The following is a 19709-nucleotide window of genomic DNA, read 5'->3' on the forward strand; positions in this document are numbered from 1 at the left end:
GTCAAGATGGCATTGAGTCCGCGCTTTAAAAATAACCTGCTCCTCAGCCAGAACCCTCACACATTGTAGATGGAAATGCAAAATGGTGCAGCCACTTTGAAAAACAGTTTGGAGGTTCCTTGTAAAGTTAAACATACACTTAGCTTGGTGCCCAATAATCTCAGTCTTAGATAATTACCCAAGAGAAATGAGAACATGTCCACACAAAGACTTGTGTATGGATATACATGGAAGATTTGTATGTAATAGCCTCAAACTAGAAACAACCCAAATGTCCATCAGTAAAAGGATGGATAAACAAATTGTGATAAATCCACACAACAAAATACTACTCAAAAGTACAAAGGAATGAAGTATTGGAATACAGGATATGGATACATCTCAGAATCACTATGTTTAGTGAGAGAAGCCAAACACAAGAGTATCTACTCTGATTCAATTTATGTGAAGTTGTAGGAAAGGCAAAACTATTCTACAGATAGAAAGCAGATCAGTGATAACCTGGGCTGGGGTTTGGGCAAGAGGATTGATAGCAAAGGTGTACAAGGGAAGTTTGCAGGGGCTGGTGATGAAAGTATTCTTTTCTTGATTGTAACAGTGATTACATGACTATATTTATCAAACTCATTGAATTTTTACACTTTGCATTGATGTTTTTTTGGATATAAGTCATACCTCAATAATGATATAGGAAAAAATTAACCACACTGTCCATGAATTGTGGGGGAAAAAAACTTCTCTTTATACAGTGCAATAATATATAAATTACATATATTTTTAAATAAATGAAATCACATAGCCATACTCACAAATATGGTAAACTCTTTGGAATGGAAAGGGATGAGAACTACAAAGTAAATGGAGGCCAAAGCCTCAGACCTGCCAGGCCCAGGGTCCAGAAGTGACAAGGAATTCCAGTCCTGCAGAGTAAATGGGGACCAAAAGGATTCTTGGAGAACTGGAGGTTTAGCATCAGACTCATTGCTTAAAACTGTATGTTAGGTAACAGGGGGGACAGATGTAGGTCTGGCAAGTGGGACCTGAGCTAAGCCACCCCAACTCATTAACTTCGTCTGTGACATCTCTGATAGCCCCCCAGACTGAGAATCCTGAGCCACCCTTTAGGAAGCCTGGTTTGGGACTAGGGTCCCAAGAGTCTGGGTTTAGACAAGAACAGAAAAAGAAAATGGAGAGAAAAATTCCTCTTAAAAATAAGCCTGTGAAGAAACTGACACTGAGGCAGCCAGTAAGCTCAACTCGTAACGGATGGATTCGCTTGTGATAAGTGCAAATAATAGAGCAATCTTGGAAGTGAGTTTAAGTTTAGGACTTTAAAAAAGGTAAAGGAAGGATTGACTTCCTTTCCTGTAAAAAGGAGAAAGTTATGAAGTAAAACAATTGTTGATGTGAAAAAGAATGAGAAATACTAAAAATGAAAAGTATTATTGAAGTGAATTCAAATGGAATAAACTCTAAATCAAACACATTTGAAGAGATAGTTAGTGAATTGATAGATAGTCCTGAGTAATTCACGTAGATGGAGATAAAGAAATGGAAAATATGAAAGAGCCAGTTAAGACATGGTAAACCAGGGGCGCCTGGGTGGCTCAGTCGGTTGAGTGTCCGACTTTGGCTCAGGTCATGATCTCACGGTTTGTGAGTTTGAGCCCTGCATTGGGCTCTGTGCTGACAGCTCAGAACCTGGAGTCTGCTTCAGATTCTGTGTCTCCCTCTCTGCCCCCACCCCGCGTGTTCTCTCTCTCTCTCTCTCTCTCTCTCTCTCTCTCTCTCTCTCTCAAAAATAAGTAAACATTAAAAAATAAAAAAAAAAGAAAGACATGGTAAACAGATAGAAAGTTTCCAACATATGTGTAATAGAAATTCGAGAAGGATAGAATAAAGGTTGTGATGGAGTTACAGTATTTAAAATATGGTGGCTGAGAATATTTCAGAATCAGAAAGAAAGTCCTCAGGCAAAAAACACATACCAACAGTTAAAACAAGTTGGTAAAAAATATATCTCAACCAGAAAAATTGTAATGATAGAGCAGAATGTCAAAGGTAAAGAGAAAAATCTTGAGTTACAAAAGAAATTGCCTGTGAAAGAATGCCAACTGAGCTGACAGAAGATTTCTCATCGATAGCAACAGATGACAGAGACAGAGAGTAATATCCTAAACATGCAGAAGGAAAGGCATAATCAACCTACCTCAATGCACAGCTAGATGAACACTGAGAAAGGAGAGCAAATGACAGACATTTTCAGCCTTTCATAGGTTAAGACAGTTTACCACCCAAATCCTCATTGAAAAGATTAATAAAGTATGTATTTCAGCAAAACAGAAAGTGAAAGAAGAAAAACACTAGGTCAGAAATTGGTCAAATATATTGGTAAATCTAGTTAATTTCTGATCATATAAATATTAATTTTTATGAAGAATAGTGTAATTAAAATTCTAGACTATTACCAGGAAGATGGGGTGGGGGGCAGATCAATTAGTAGTTACATTGTATTAAAGGGGTTGTCTTGTCAAAAGGAAAATAGAGTTACTGAATAACTTTAAACTGTTAGGAAACTACGTAGTTAAATAAGTATGTTAAAAAGTAAAATAAAACCACTAAAAGAAATGTGATTTGTAGCCTTCAAATAAGTGGGGAGGAAAAGGGATGGGGTACTATTCGTCAAAAAGTCAAGTAAAAAAATTAAACTAATCACACATACTCTTCACCCCACCTCATCCACCAAAATCCCATGGTAATAGAAAACACACACAACACACACACAAAATAAGATGTAGAAAATAAATCCAAATAAATCAGTAATCACAATAAATGTAAGTGGACTAAACTTACCTATTAAAGACAGAGACTGTGAAATGAATTTTTTTCTTTTAAAAATCAAAATCCGGCTAGTAGCTATGTATAAGAGATACTATACCTAAGACAATGACACAGAAATGTTCAAAACAGACAGAAAAAGATAGCCCAGGCAAATAATAACCAAAGAAAATTGGTCTGACAATGTTAATATCAGGCAAATTAGAATGTAATGCAAAAAAGCACTACTAAGGATAAAGTGGGTCATTATATTTATGATGAAACCAAGAATCCCATCAAGAGGGTGAAAACTCGTGAACATAACTCCTTCCCTAGAATTTGAATGGAATCCTATTGCAACTACACTTATTCAAGGATTGATGGTTCATTAAACTGAATCTTTGTGCAGGCTTAAGTCCCTTAATGTGGAAAAAGATGAGAAATGAGGACAAAGGGAGATTAAAAAATAAGGTCGCTTAATAAATTATTAACCATAAAGCTATGGGCTAAATCAACATAACTGCAACTAGAACAATAAAGGCCTAGCACACCCTAAATCACTTGTGGTACATTTGCATATTACATTAGAACATTTATGTAACTGTAGCCTAGAAAATGGTCTTTATTAAAATGTGCCCACAGTTAACACTTTCAGAAACCAAACTCACGTGGCTCCAAATGCAACTCAGCAAGCCTAACCTCCTTCTCTTTGGGGCAGGAGTAGAGACAGTAAAAGGGCTGAGTTGTCGTTGAAGGAGATCTTGGAGGGTCAAGAAACCTAGGGCATTTGACAGAAATCGCATTTGATGACTTTGTAGACAAGAAAGATGAATGAGTTGGATGAGGCACAATTAGGTAAATTTGTCTTGGGCCCCAAAGGGCAGCTGATTAATAGATGCTGTTAAGCAGGAGGAAAGTTCTTAATTGTAGAGTTCTGTAAGCCAGGCTCAAATCCTGGGTCTCTCATTCATTTACCAGCTAGGTGACCTTGGGAATTTTTTTCATTTCTCTGGGTATCAGTCTCCCCAGAGATTGCTGTCCATCTCAAGGATCAATGTGAGAATTAAATGAGATAACTCATTAAAACACTTGGCACATGACAAGTACTCAACAAGCGATACTTCCTATTCTGTAGGATAGGAGCCACATGTATGATACAAGTTTCAGGGTTTTGGTGACATAGAGTTCAATAGTATAGAACAGCAGTTTGTAATCTGGGCTGCAATAATAGGAGCATGCTCCTGATACTGAGGGAGGTGATAGTTCTGCTCTGCTTAACTAACACTGGTCAGACCCCCATCTTGAGTAGTGATTTCATCTGGGGAAGCCATATTTTTATAGGGACCTAGACCAGTGGTTCTCAACCTGTGGTCCCCAAGACCAGCAGCATCATCACAGTGAGGGAATTTGTTAGAAATGCAAATTATTGAGACTCACTCCAGTGTTTGCTGAATTGAAAACTCTCAGAGTGGGACCTAGAAATGTACGTTTTAACAAGCTAACGTTAACAAACATTAACATGATTCTGATGCATGCTAAAGTTTGGGAACTACTGACCTAGGCAGACAGACATATTAAAAACATGTCTCTTGAGTCCATTGAAGGACCTGAAGATGTTCAGCCTCAAGGAGAAAAGATGTGATCAATCTAAATAAGGGTCAGATGGAAGAAGGAACTGGCTTGTTTCTCCATGTGACTCCAGTGATGGTTAGGATCAAGCATGGAAGACATGGGGGAACAAAAATAACATGGTGGGTTGAAGAAACTGCTCTTGTCTTCAAGTAATTGACAACTGACCCAACTGGCCTAAACCATAAGGGATTTATTGGTTGATAATAGGAATCCAGAGGTAGGGAGGTTCTTGTCTAATTCACTCAATCCACTGCATCCTAAAAGACCTAGGCTTTTCACACCAGTTGCTTCTACATCTCAAGTGGATCAGCTGCTCTCTGCATGGTTGCCCAATGGTAGGAGAAATTCCCAGCTCACACGTCCAGACACTAGGGAGCAGAGGAAGAAAGTGTGACTTCCTTGTGTCTCCTTTTAAGAAACCTTTCCCAAGAGGGGCTCCACTCTGCCTGCAGCAGATGTCCCCTCAAATTTCACGGTGAATGTAACACAGCAGGTCACATGACCCTTCTTCAGCTAGTCCCCAGCCAGGATAATGGAATTGCCAGCCCTGGCTTAGACCAGGGTTTATCCACCTCTTCTGTGCCATGGACCTCTTTGGCAGTCTGGCAAAACCTATGGACCCCTTCTCAGAAGACTGTTTTTAACTGCATAAAATAAAATGATAGCATTACAAAGGAAACCAATTACATTGAAATACAGTTTCCAAAATATATTTTTGGAAATGTGTGATATAGGAATAAACTTGCTTCTTTATTAGTGCATTAAATAACAAATTCTAGCAGCAGATCTAATAACAACCATAATTTTGTAGTAGTGATGAGTGTGAACAGTGTTCTGAGACACTGTAATAACTTTTGTGATATGAAAATATTTGTGATTTCTCTTGGTGATAAAGTCACAAAGTTGCTGCCCACACTACTGTGGTTTGTTGCTTACATTCATAAGAGAAGGAAATGCTAAACTTCAGTTGGAGCTTAGTAAAAACAGAGATGTAGCGGTTGTTTTCCCCATGAAAGTTGGTGAATCCCATGCCTATGATCCACGGACCCCTGATTGGGGTGATCTGTGGACTCCACACAAAGAGCCCCTAGCTTAGATTAATCAAGATTCACACGCTGGGGCTAGGAGCGGGCAAGTCTTTGCTGAGACAAATGGCCTAAAACAAGTGTGGATACCTAAGCTACATCAAGACAAAATCGAGCAACACAAGAAGTGGGAGTGGGGAGGGAGGGAGGGCTCTGTCACCGTGTGGTGCGTATAGCAGGATTCCCTCCATTTTATTTGCTTTTGGTTCCTGGTTAATTTTTGAAAACTATTTATATGCATATCAAGTTACAGACGCAACACTTGCCCGTTACAAATGTTCAGCCCACTGGGGTATGTCCCTTCTGTTCTACTCCTTAGAAGGGACCACAGCTCTCAGCTTGGGGGGTGTCTTTTCAGACAAGTCGCTGTGCACACAAGGCATCACAAGCTAGCATGTGTGAGCAGTGCACGTTCCCAGGCCCTGCCCCCCTCCACGTTGGTGAGTGAGAGCAGCTTCTGTGTGCCAAATGCAAAGTTCACCGTGTCCCCTTAAATTCTACCCCCCCCCCAATTTTTTGAGATTGTCAGGTTTGTTGAGGGAGAGCAGTTGGATAGACTCTCTCAGAGTCAAAGTGTGTATTCATCTGTCTGTATTTCCATGTTTTAAGGATTTCCCACACACCCTGAAACACCTTGAGTGTGCCAAGCAGTTCATAGAACCATATTTGGAGAATCATTACCTGCAACAGCAAATCATTAGAAATAACTTAGCCCTTAGGGTAATTGTGGTGCCTCCACGTGCCGGAATGCTCCTTCGGTTAGCAGCAAAAACGAGAGCTGGTAAGAAGCAAGGACTGTGACATGTGGTTAAGTGAAATAAACACCCACTTTTATGAAATGTATTATTATTATTTTCTCTATGTGTGTCTGTTTCTTTAAAGGATCATATGGTGCAGTGTTTCTCAAACTATCCATTGGCCACCTCCATCAGAATCCTGTTGGACATAGATTCCCTGGGCTCCACTCTAGAACTACTGGGTCAGAATCTCCAGGGATAGAGCCCCCAAACCTGGGTTGCTCACAAGCTCCCCTGACTCAGATGCCCGGGTTTGGCCAAAGTGTGGGCCTCGGTAGGCAGCAGACCCCACTCATTTCCAGGGTCCCTGGTGGGGCTCCTGAGTCCCTCTCCCCTTTCCCTGGACCAGGCCTCCGTCATCCTCTGCCCCCAACCTGATTCCTCATTCAGGTGCTGGGATGATTTTGGAACTGTGCCTGGACCTGTAGGTTGCTCATCACATAGCCGGGACTTGCCAGGACTAAGAACACAGTTCTGCCCTGAACCCGGAGGGCCAGCCCCTGGGTTGAAACTTCGACATGCTCTCACCTCCTAAAATGGGGCATCCCTGCCTCACACCCTGAATCCTGGGGTGAAGGACCAAGAATGGGGAGCAGACGCCTTGTTCTTGCTTTCAGTTATCCCATCCCCACCCTGCGCAAGGTGGGTGCAGGGAAAGGGAAGCCCTGGACAGGATTAACAGGGGAGCCCTGAGAGGGGCATACACCAGGCAGCCAGGGTAGGTGGGGTTTGGGCCAGAATTCAGAGCCTTGGAGACCAAGGGAGCTGGGGGCTAGAGATGCGAGAGTAAGAGAGCTGAGCAAGAGTATGGGAAGAAGTCCCTGGCCAGGAGTTTGCTCTCTCTCCCCATCATGAGACCCACCTACGGGCATTAGCTACTGATGTAGGCAGGGATCTGAGGCAAGAGGGGGCCTGGACATCTGAATTTATAAGAAGCACACCAGCCCCATTATTCTTACGGTGGTACACAAAGGGGAACGTGGCCTGCAGCTAAGCTGCGGGTGTCCAGAGGTTTATCTGAGACTTGAGGACAGAACTAGGTACCTTTTAGAAACTTCTGTCCACCAGATGCTCTGAGGTCAGCACAACGGGGCTCTGGCTTCCACATAAGAATCACAGCAATATTGGGGCGCCTGGGTGGCTCAGTCAGTTAAGCATCTGACTTCAGCTCAGGTCATGATCTCACAGTTTGTGGGTTCGAGCACCACAGTTTGTCGGGTTCTGTGCTGACAGCTCAGAGCCTGGAGGTTGCTTTGGATTCTGTGTCTCCCTCTGTCTCTGCCCCTCCTCCACTCATGCTCTCTCAAAAATAAATAATAAACATTAAAAAAATTTTTTAAAAAGAATCACAGCAATATTAATAGGGAGTCAGAATTTCCTGGGTGCCTCCCACGGGCACCGTGCTGTATTTAGGAGCAACTCCTTTCTTTCAACAGATTTACTGAGATATAATTCACACACCATACTGTTCAGCCACGTAAAGTCTACAATTCAGTGGTTTTCAGTGTCTTCACAGAGCTGTGCATCCATCACCACAATCCCTTTTAGAATATTTCAGTCATCCCCAAAAGCACCTCCTACCCATTAGCATTCACTTCCCGCTCTCCTCTGCCCCCAGGCCTGGCAACTACCGGCTGCTTTCTGTCCCTGTGGATATTCCTGTTCTGGACATCTCATATAAATGGAATCGTCCAGTGTGTGACCTTTTGTGTCTGGCTGCCTTCACTTAGAATAATATTTCCAAGGTTCATCTATTATGGAGCGTGTAGGATTCCTTTTTATTGCCAAATAATATTCCATTGTCTGGATAGGCCACATCCTGTGTATCCATTCGTCACTTGATGGGTATGTGGGTGGTTTCCACTTTTTGGCTATCATGCGTAATGCTGCTGTGAGTATTCCTGCATACGTTTCTGTGCACGATACATGTTTTCAGTTCTCTTGGGTATATACACGGGAGTGGCACTGCTGGGTCACAGAGTAGCTCTGTGCTTCACATTCTGAGAAACTGCCTATTTTCCCAAGCTGCCGCATGACTTTATAATCCCGCCCGTGGAGTATGAGCGTTCGCCAACGCTTGTCATTATCTTTTGGATTCTCGTCATCAAAGTGTGTGCAAAGTGGAATCTCATGATTTCTATTTGTACCTTCCTGGGAGCTTCCCCATTTCACAGAAGAGGAAACTGAGGCTCGGGGAGGTGACGAGCCGTGCCCGAGGTCCTGAGGATGTCCAGCAAGGATGGATAGAGGCGGGATTCTAACCCAGGCACTCCTCTCCCCTGGGTTGCATTCCCAATGGAGCAAGAAAAGTCCCTCCAAGGAGGTGAGGGCCCCTCTGAAGGTGGGAGAGACTGGAGATGGGGCACACGCAACAGGGGGTGTGTAAAATGAGATCCTGTAGAATCTCGGGATTTCCCACAGAAAGCCCTTTCACCAGCGTTTGGTGCAGCATAGGGACTCAGAGTATTATCATTCTAGCACAAGTCTGTACCCCGCATACCTTTCCAGAGGAACGTGGGCTTGTCAGGGCCTGCCTCGCACTTTGGCATTTCTGGAAGGGACCATATTTGTTGAGAAAGGCTGGCCGCTGATCTGACAGGACCACAGGCCATATAGACCATCCAGCGCAGGGATACCTGGATTCTGCAGCAGGCCCCCAGCCCTGCTTCATAGCCTGGCTTATTCATGTCCTTATCCAGTGAGCCAGCCGGCCAGCCTCCAACCCACCCTTTCCCACACTTGATTCTCTCCATCTCAATCCTGGGGATACACACTTCCCTTTGGGGCTGCTGTGGTGATCAGCACAGGGCCGGGGGCACATTCAGTGCTCAACCAAGCACTCTTAGGTCCCAGTCCCTGCCCTTGAGAGAGGGCTCACTCAGTCTGGCTGCAGGGGAGCTCGGGGACAGGCTAATGCCCCAGGCTCAGTGTGGGTGATGCCAGTGGTTCCTGTAGGTGCAGAGGAGGGACTAGCTGGCTGTGAGGGTTTCACCCGAAAGCCCCAGAAGGACACACCCTCAGGCAGAGAGATTCTCAGCAGGTGGGACTCCTCTGGCATGAGCCAAGGGGAATCCAAGCCCGGGGCATGACAGGAGAGGTGGTGATGTTCAGCAGGGGTCCAGGTCTGGAAGAGCAGAGTTCAACGATGGGGTGACCTTGGGCAAGCTACGTAACCTTTTGATGCTGTTTCCTCAACTGTAATACGGTGATGGCCACACCCATGGGAGCAAATGAGATCCCTAAACCCCTGACCCAGCAAACCCACCTGAGAATCTCATGCTCACGTACGCCAGGAGACCTGGGCGAGAATGCCCATGGCAATGTTATTGATAAGAGCACCCAGGTGGGAACACAAATTTTTGTCAACAGTAGAATGGATAAGTCAGTTGTGGGATATTCATGCAGTAAGAAAAATGGACAAATTACAGACACATGCAACACACAAATGACGCTCACAGGGCAGTACATGCAAGGACAGAAATGATATGATTCCGTGCATATAGTTCTAAGTGAGAGACCAGACCCCACTGTATTGCTTACGATGACATACATATGGGCAGTAAAGCTATGAAAAGAACATGAAAAACGTGCCCAACTTAAAAGTCAGGGCGGTGGTTACTCTCTAAGAGGGAGGCAAGTGGGTATGATCAGGACCGGCTGGGCTGGGGGCTTCTGTTCTGGACTGCTGTGGTTTGGTAGGTGGTGGCTCGCCCGTATTTGCTTTATAATGTCTTTATTGACAAAACAGCGTAAGCGTGTTTTATGCACTCTTCTGTATGTGTGATTGCCTCAAAATCTAAGAATAATTCAAGTGCCTGGTGACGGGACTGGAGCTGGACGAAGGCTGGCTTCCCTTGGCCCTCCCCTCGTGCCCCAGCCAGCTCACGTTCTGCGCTTGGGGGACAGAGAGCGGAAGCGAGAAGTTGCTGGCCAAGCCGTCCCCACCTGTGCCTCTCCTGCCGCACTGCTCCAGACACAAATGCCCCAGAAAGACACTGCCCGAGGGTTTGTTTTGTTTTTTTTAAACCGCTTTATTCAGGTTGGCTGGTTAGTCACGGATTGGATCATGTGTACAGGGTTACCCACACACACCCCCCGGGCAGAGCCCTCGGCCTCTCCCATATCCCAACTCCCGTCACTAAGGGGTGGCCAGAGGTTTGAGCCAGTTCCCAGGGGGTGTTGGGCCCAATAGAAATATTTACAAATCACCAGGGGGCGGGTGTCCCCCCTGATTAGGAATTGTGAGGAGGTTGGTACTGGGGGGCTTTGGGCTCCCAACAGCCCCAGGCCCTTGAGAGGGCGTGGCATGGGCCCCAGAAGGGGGCTGGGACGTTGGGAGCTGGCAGAGGGGGGCTCCTGGGAGAGCCTCGAAGACCCTCGAAGGGGTCCTGCTGGTGCAAAACTCTGCATTGGGCCACTGGGTCAGAGGGGAAAAGGCCCTCCTTCGGACTCGCCACGTAAACGGGCAGATTCCTGGTCCCCCCACCTCTGCAGAAGGTGGGACAGGGAGCTGTTTCTTAGGTATAAGGAAGCTGGACAGGAAGGACCCACCAGGAGGCAGTGAGGTGTCTCCCTCTCCTCCCAGGGCCCGAGTGACCCTGTTTACAGGCCACGGGCTCAGAGCAAGGCTCTCCTGGGGGCTGTGTCGCCAGGGGAGAGGCCCTAGTTCTGCTCAGAAGATTCAAGTCCAAGTTCAGGGAGGGGTCACTGTCCACACCCCCAGGTTCAAGCGGGGGATGATGGGGAAGGAGGGAGAATAAGGCTGGGAGGCCCTGGCTTGGGACAGGATGGGGAACAAGCAAGCAAAGCAAAACACTGGACTCCACTGAAGCTGGTGACAGAGAGGCAGCCCGGCCCTGGCACGGTGCCCACCCCAGCGTTCGGGGCGGTCGTCCCCTTAGTGCCTGGGGCCACCTTCTCTGAGCCAGGTCACCGCAGGGGTCTGAAAAGGGAGGGTCGGGCAGGGCTTACATGCTGAGCAAGGGAGTGGTGGGCAGAGGGCCGACGTGGTGGCCACAGGCAGTCTTGGGGATGGGGAGGCGGCTGGACCCAGGCGGTCCCGTCCCCAGGGGTCCAGCGGCTCCTCATGCACTCTGTACAGCTGTAGGGGCGCGGGGTGGGTGGGCGGCCAGGTGGGCACCAGTCTAGAGGCTGCAGGCCTCCTCATCCAACGAGCGCTTCCTCAGCTCCTTGCCCGGCTTTGGGGGGGGTGGGGCGGGCGCAGCGGGCGGGGCTCCGGGCAGGTGCAGGACCGAGTTCTCCCCCGGCTGCACCCGAAGGTAGGCCTTGACCTTGTGGTGCCGGGCCTTGCCGTCGCTGAAGTCGATGACACGGCACTCATAGGTGCCTTCGTCCGTGGGCTTCACCCTTGACAGACGCAGTTTGTGGGAGATGTTGCTGCCTACCACCTTGACCACCTGGGGAAGGGGACAGAGAGACCATGACCTGGCCATCAGGTGGGAGCTGGGAAGACGGGGAGCGCTGGAACCAGGAGCACGCTTGCAGCACGGGGCCCCAGAGACACTCCCACAAGGGCAGTGGGAGAGTTCAATAGCAAAAAAGTAGAAACGACTTCAGTGTCCATCAACAGAACGAGTAAGCAGGCGGTAGTCAGTTGCTCTGATGGAATACCGCACAGCAGTTAAAAAGCCTGAGCTAGAGTTGGGCTCAGGCACCTTCAGGGAGGGAGAGCTCATTGGCGAGCCCCTCAGGGCCACGTCATTTCTGTAAATAAACGCATAAAAACACTCCATCCTGGCTTTGGAGACAACGTGTGTGCAAGTGTGAAAGCAGACGGGAGGGGATGCAGTGGTCGTCTCTGGGCTGGAGCCCAGGGGAGGTCCGTGAACCTGGGATAGACTGCAAAGTGAAGTCTTCGCTTAGTGTGAAATGTTCTACTTCTTTAAAAAAAAAAAAAAAAAAGGCGGGGCGGGGCGGGGGGAGGGTCGCCTGGGCGGCTCAGTCAGTTAAGCGTCCAAGTTGGGCTCAGGTCATGATCGCGCGGTTCACGAGTTTGAGCCCCGCATCAGGCTCTGTGCGGACAGCCCGGAGCCTGGAGCCTTCTTCAGATTCTGTCTCCCTCTTTCTCTGCCCTTTCCCCACTAGTACTCTCTCTCTCTCTAAAAAATAAATAAAACATTAAGAAAAAAAAAAAAAGGTTGCTGATCACAAATATATCAGGATACTAACTTCACTTCAGTTGTGGGGAGCAAGAGTGTCTGTAATATTTGTCTTTGTACTTTGGCTCCGTGCTTATTTGATTGGGTTTAAATTAAAAAAAATTTTTTTTTTTAATGTTTATTTGTTTTTGAGACAGAGACAGACCATGAACGGGGAAGGGTCAGAGAGAGAGGGAGACACAGAATCTAAAACAGGCTCCAGGCTCTGAGCTGTCAGCACAGAGCCCGACACGGGGCTCGAACTCACGGACCGTGAGATCATGACCTGAGCTGAAGTCGGATGCTTAACCAACTGAGCCACCCAGGTGCCCCTAAATTTTTTTTTAATGTTTATTTATTTTTGAGAGAGACAGAGTGCGAGTGGGGCAGGGGCAAAGAGAGAGAGACACAGAATCCAAAGCAGGCTCCAGGCTCTGGGCTGTCAGCACAGAGCCCGACGTGGGGTTCGAACCCATGGACCATGAGATCATGACCTGAGCTGACGTCGGACGCTTAACCGACTGAGCCACCCAGGTGCCCCATATTTCAATTTTAAAATAAAACATTTTAAACCCAGGGAGCCTGGGTGGCTCAGTCGGTTAAGCGTCCGACGTCAGCTCAGGTCATGATCTCATGGTCCATGGGTTCGAGCCCCGTGTCGGGCTCTGTGCTGACAGCCCAGAGCCTTGGAGCCTGCTTTGGATTCTGTGCCTCCTTCTCTGTCTGCCTCTCCCCATCTCATGCTCTGTCTCTTTGTCTCTCAGAAATGAATAAATGTGGGGCACCTGGGTGGCTCAGTTGGTTGAACATCCGACTTTGGCTCAGGTCATGCTCTCCCAGTTCAGGAGTTCAAGCCCCACATCTGAGCTTTCAGCTCAGAGCCTAGAGCCTGCTTCGGATTCTCTGTCTCCCTCTCTCTCTCTGCCCCTCTCCCACTCATGCTCTGTCTCTCTCTCTCTCTCAAAATTAAATAAGCATTAAAAAAAAATTAAAAAAAAAAGAAATGAGTAAATGTTAAAAAATAATAATAAAATAAAACAAAATTGAAATATAACTTGTATGCGGTAAAGTGCATACAGTTTGATGAAATTGAACTCATGTATGCCTGTGTGGCCACCGCCCAGAGCGAGGCATGGGACACTTATAACCCTCTAGGGCACACCCTTGCGGTCCTTCCTCATCAATACTCACCCCCACCTACTCTGACTTTTGCCACTATTGATTAGTTTTGTCTGTCCTTGATCTCTTTTCGTGTGTGGCTTCTTCCACACAAGAGAGTGTCAGTGAGCCTGCTTCATGTTGTTGCAAGACTCAGTTTGTCCTTTTGCATCGCTGAGTAGTATTCCATCACAGGACCACACCACAATTGGTTTATCCAGCCACCAGTTGATGGACAGGTGGGGAGTTTCCAGATTAGGGCTCTTATGAATAAACCCACAGCGAATATAGAGCTACTAAGAATTTTTGCCAACGAGAAGAGAAAAGGTTGTCACTGGGGAAGCTGGGTGAAAGGCAAGCGGCCTCTCTGATCTATTACTGCCTCTTTCACCATAAGAAGTTAAAAAGGGTAGGGGGAGGGGCGCCTGGGTGGCGCAGTCGGTTAAGCGTCCGACTTCAGCCAGGTCACGATCTCGCGGTCCGGGAGTTCGAGCCCCGCGTCAGGCTCTGGGCTGATGGCTCGGAGCCTGGAGCCTGTTTCCGATTCTGTGTCTCCCTCTCTCTCTGCCCCTCCCCCGTTCATGCTCTGTCTCTCTCTGTCCCAAAAATAAATAAACGTTGAAAAAAAAATATATATATAAAAAAAAAAAAAAGGGTAGGGGGAGCTGGGCCTGGAGAGGACAGGGGGGAGGGGCTCCCATCCTTCCCGGGCCCCTTCTTACTTGCCTGCCCTGCCCCGTGCAGCCCCCACCCTGTCTAGACAGAACGGGGGAGAGCGGTCCCCGGCCCCTTCTCGCTGACCTCACCACCTGCTGGCATCACTACAGGCTCGCCAGGCCAGGCGGGAGCTGAGCGGGCTTCAGACCTGCAGCCCCAGCCCTGAGCCCTACTGGTCCCTCTCTCCTGGGGTGGGGGCCGGGGGGGGGGCACGGAAAACCAGCTGTCATGTTCTTGCCAAGCCCCAGCTCGTGGAGCGGGGAGGCCCCCGCCGGCCGCCCTTGCAGTGAGGAGGCCGGGACGCAAAAGAGGCCCCCTCTCCGCAGGGGCGCGTTCACTGCAGACGTGCCTGGGCCTGTGCTGGGCACACGCACGTGTGGCTTACACTCATCCCACTGACCTGCTCGGGCCCCTGGGCCCCCTTCGTCTCCTCCAAATGCCAAGCTGTCTCTCTGACATCACGGCCTTTGCACATGCTGGTCTCTCTGCCTGGATGCTGTTCCCCCACCTCTCTTCACCTGCTTGACCCCCGTTCATTTTCAACAGCACCTCCTCCAAGACGCCCTCGATCACAACCCCCCGTTTATTTCCTTCACAGCAGTTATTACAGTTTGAGAACCATTTATTTGTTGACTTGATTTTGGTTTCTTTCCCTGGCCAAACTAAAAACACCATGAAGACAGGGATGATACTTATTTTGTTCATCTTAGTGACCATCCAGGGCCTTGTCCTCTGTAAGCAACAACCAACATTTGTTGAATGAGTGGACTCAGGCTAGGTCCTTCTTTCTTCAAGGGAAGTGGTACCCAGATATCATGCTTTCTAATTTGAGGTCACGTTACACATGACTATACCCACTTTACAGATGGTGAAATGAAGGCTCAGAAAAGAAAAGGGGCTTCCTGTGGGCACTGAGTCAGCGAAGGGCAGAGCTGGGAACTAAACCCAGGCCTGACTCCATGCATGCATGCTACCCCTCCAAATGGTGTGACAGGCCCATCAGGGGTCACCCAGCACCGGCAGGGCCACAGGGGCGCTTCCCAGGCTCCAGGAGGGAAGAAGAGGGGTGGTTGGGTGGACAGCCAAGGAGCCTGGCCCGTCTTCTCTGGTTCTGAGCCTTCCGGCTGGCTGGCCGTCACCCCCACAAAGCAGGAAAAATGGGCTTGTGGTAGAGTGGGAGGCACGAGATGGGACACAGGCAGGACTCCCAGTAGCGAGACGGTGAGGCTCTTGGTGTGGGGCTGAGGACCAGCCTCCCCTGCCCAGCTCCAGGCTGGGCCCAGCTGGAGGCCACCGGCCCTGCTGATTCCATCACCTCTGACCAAGGGCACAGGGAGGCCCTGTGGCCCTGCCATGCTCTCAGGCGAGTTAGGAGATGCTGTTGCAAATGCGCAGCGGGGAGCGAATTACCTCAACATCTGTTTCCCTCACGGATATTAATTATCCTTCATTTGTCAACCCTACAAGGCGCTAATGGAGTAATAATGCGAAGCACTGGGAGCAGCCGCTCCTAGGGAGGGAGCACCAGCCGCAGCCCACCCCTCCCGCCCCCAGACGCGAGGCGAGGCCTGGACCAGCCCTCCCCAGGCAGTCTGCTCTGCGCCGCCCCCCCAACCCTGTCGCCCCTTCTGCCAGCAGAACAGAGGCCTCTCAGAGAGGAGGAGGGAGTCCGGGAGCACTGCCAGGGTGCTGGGAGGCCGGGTCTGACCCCAGCAAGCCACCAGCACCCAGGCTCTTGGGCTGGATTCATCGTGCCTTTGGTGGACATTGGGCAAGAACGCACTCTGAGCTGGGTGCTGGGGTCACCGCTGGGAAGCAGCCAGACCCCAGCAATGCTGCACGGGCTCACCGAGAGCCCAGACCCCACACCGAACCCCGCACCTCAGGAAGAGTGCCACATGAGACACGGCTCTCTCCGGCCCTGGTGTCTACCCTTTTAAGCACCATCTGGAGAAGGCAAATAATAAAAACCATAACAGCAGTAAGAGTAGGGCTCGCAGCCAGTGTTTACAGAGCACTTGATCACTATGAGGCGATGTGCTAAAAGCTTCATGCATCATTTTTGAGCCTCGCGATAACCCCGTGATGCAGGCCCTGCCAGGATACCCATTGCATGGGTCAGGAAACTGAGGCTCAGAGAGGTAAGGTGATTTGCCCAAGGCCATCCAGCTGGTGACAGAGACCAGGCCTTAACCACATCTCTGGTGAGCCTCCCGTGACCAGTACACCACAGGTCTACCTTTTCACCCTTTCCTACCTCCTTCCCTAGGTCCCCAGCCTTCCTTGTCTTGAGGGAGCCCGGCCCATCCTCAGAGGTATATCTTATGGGAGGGGGTCCACCATCCTGCTCCAGCTTCTTGGGGGCGGAGGAAGCAGCCTGTTGGATTTCCTCGTTCACAAACTGGGCAGAAAACCCTATGGCTCGGCCCTCCAGCGACACTGGAGAGGCCAGGAGGAGAGGAGACCCCCGCACGGCAGCCTGGCTGTAAATCATAATCACCTCAGCACAAGCATCGACAGGCCTTAGCAGTGCAATTAAGCACCTAATTATGCTGAAAGAGACAAGGCGAGTCCATGCCATGACCAGGCTCAGCCTCCTCCCTGCTCACCCATGGCCCAGGCCTTTCTGGGCCTGGCAGGGGCACCCCTGGGCCCTCAGAGCTGGGATCTTTCTCCAGAGCCACACCGGGAAGAAGGAAAGGTGCTGATGTGTGTCCATGGTGCCAGACCTCTCCTACCTGCAGCCTCATGGCTGAGCCTGAGAGTGACAGGGTGGCCCCGGGAAGGTGCTGTGGTGGGGATGGGGCGTCAGATGGTCCCTACCCCACGCCAGGGCCTGCTCTGAGCTCTGCCACTCCCCTGCCGCTTTCATCAGCCCCTTGGCTTGTTCAGAATCCAACCCGGTCTCTCCGAATCTCGACCCCAGAAGGCCTCACCCGCTCCAGCCAGACCCTCCCACGTACGTCATCACTGCCTTTGCTCCTTCTGCACTCTGGCACAGTCAATCCCAGAATCCCACCGATCTTCGCTCTGAACATCACTGGGCCCCTCCCCTTCTCTCCAGAGTCCAGCCCCCTTGCACTGGCCAGGGTCCCAGCTTCTCTCATCTGGTCATCATCCCAGCCTCCTCCCAGGTCTCCCCAAAGCCACTGTGGCCCCTCCTAATCTGTTCTCCATGACAGCCAGACAGATCTTTACACAATGTCCCCAACTCAGGGCCCTTCCATCCATGGCTCCTGGCAGTACTTGCCCAGGCCCCTTGGGGTCTCATCCCCACCTGCCCCTTGGCCACACCAGCCTCCTGCAGTCCTCCAAAATACACCCAGCCAAGATCCCCGCTCCTAGTCATCAACACCTCTATACTTCAGTGCTTACTTCAAATAGCACCCCCTCCAGGAAGCCCTCCAGAACCTCCAGACTAGGCCAAGTCCTCGGTTCCTGGCTCAGACCCCTCCCAGGCAGCTGTCCTCATTTTGATGGTCACAGTTGTAATTTTATTTTTCTCACGTGTGATGATTGGATTAACATCCATCTCCCACACTGGCCTGGGAGCACCCGAGGACAGGGATTGGGTGTGTGTGACCGTGCATCTTCGAGGCCCCCACCGCTCTACGGATGTTTCGGGCATTCCTGAGATGAATGGAGTGATTCTGGCTCCACGTGAATCTGGCCTCCCTGGAGGCCCTCAGGACTTAATGCCTTTATGTATATTGTGAATCACTGCAGGGATTTAAGATAGAAACGTCTACAGCAGAAAATAAAAATCGCAGTCAACCACGAGCCACCACTTGGCCTGTTAATTCTTTGGGAAGGAGGCAGACGTCGTGCACTGCTCCAGCTGTTCCAGCCCTCCACCGGAAACACCCAGTGTCCACATGTGCACCACACCTGTGGAGCAGCTGGGTGGCTTTCGCAGGGGCTTGGCCCACCTGGCCGCTTGGTCTGACAAAGGCCACTGTCTTTCAACGCTTCATGGAGATTTCATGGAGACCCCAGAGACAGGCTGCAGTGGCTTCCTGAGGCCTCTTCAGGGCTGTCCCCTTTGAGTTAGGTCAAAAGAAAAACTTGCAGAACTTGAAAACCACCAATAAGAAAAAGAATTTGCCTGAGCCACAGAAATGAGGCCCTGAAGGTAAAACCCCCAGCATATGCAAGCTACCAAGGGAGATGTGTTTAGGCCAGGGGTCCTTCCCCAGGTCCCAAGTGAAATGAGATCATTGATGGGAAGCAAAGCGCTCATCATGGTTCCTGGCATATGGCAGGCACTCTCTAAATGTTAGCTGCTTTATTATTATTACTGTTGTCTCACAGAGGCCTGTCTTCCTACATAACTGGCCTCCCTCCAAGATTCTCAGCTCTTTCGTCACCTCACCTGTCTCCTGCACAGGAGCTGGGCCCCCTTTCATGCTCCAGCCACCCCCCTGCATGCTGGGAATAGGGGTCTTATGACCACAAATTCATGGGCAGTTTTTAATCTAGCAAACCACACTCATTCACACAGCCACTCTCGAGGACTTCATACTACACAAAGTGTTTGGGCTCAGGGATGCCAGGTGCGGGCCCCACTGCGTCCTTAGCACAGTCGATCCTGAACCTTCCCGGGGTTACCACGGCAGCCCCAACAGGTCACCGAGCCCTCCGGCACCAGGCCCCTGGAAGCTGATGCCACTTCCTGCCCCAGAGCCTGAGACCCCACGGTGCCCACGCTGCCCAGCCAGCGCGTGATGCTATTTAGCTCCCACAGTGTTTTTCAAATTAGGTCCCCAAAGTTAAAAATCAGGAGCTGCCCCAGTTGGTTGAGCGCCTGACTTCGGCTCAGGTCATGACCTCCCAGTTTGTGAGTTCGAGCCCCGCGTCGGGCTCCGTGCTGACAGCTCGGAGCCTGGAGCCTGCTTCGGATTCTGTGTCTCCCTCTCTCTCTCTGCCCCTCCCCAGCTTGTGTTCTCTCTCTCTTTCTCTCAAAAATAAATAAACTTAAAAAAAAATAAAAAATAAAAACCAATTAACTTTTTAAAAAATCAGGAACTGCCCATCACAATCAGGACTTTTAGAAGGCACGGGGCTACCGGGCCGAGTTCCTGCCTGGCTCATTTGGCTGGTCCAGATACAGGGCCTGGGTTCTAGGTCCCGTGGCCCCACAGGAGCCACTCTGTGCCTTCATGTCACCTGTACAGGTACAGGCAGGGATGCACATCATACTGGCCTGTCCGTGCACCAAAATCTGTGTCTGGGTTTATACCACCGTTGGCCTGGGTGTGTGTTTGTATATACCATTCAGTTATTTATTGGGCACCTACTATGGACCAGGCACTGTACTCGGCTCTGGGAATGTAACAAGTTCATCA

General features: G+C 49.7%; 1 protein-coding gene across 3 annotated transcripts in view; it reads right to left on the reverse strand.

The window, feature by feature from the left end:
- Positions 1-10341: 10341 nt before the first annotated feature.
- Positions 10342-19709, reverse strand: part of VSTM2L (V-set and transmembrane domain containing 2 like) — a 37810-nt gene continuing 28442 nt past the window's right edge. For 2 of the 3 annotated variants that reach the window (XM_019826526.3, XM_003983480.6), the window contains one exon: positions 10342-11748. In XM_019826526.3, coding sequence (XP_019682085.1) covers positions 11476-11748 — 273 coding nt within the window. In that variant the 3' untranslated portion in view covers positions 10342-11475. The other variant, XM_019826527.3, reaches the window with a different exon arrangement.

The sequence above is a fragment of the Felis catus genome, chromosome A3, assembly GCF_018350175.1.
Source record: "Felis catus isolate Fca126 chromosome A3, F.catus_Fca126_mat1.0, whole genome shotgun sequence".
NCBI classification, from domain to species: Eukaryota; Metazoa; Chordata; class Mammalia; order Carnivora; family Felidae; genus Felis; species Felis catus.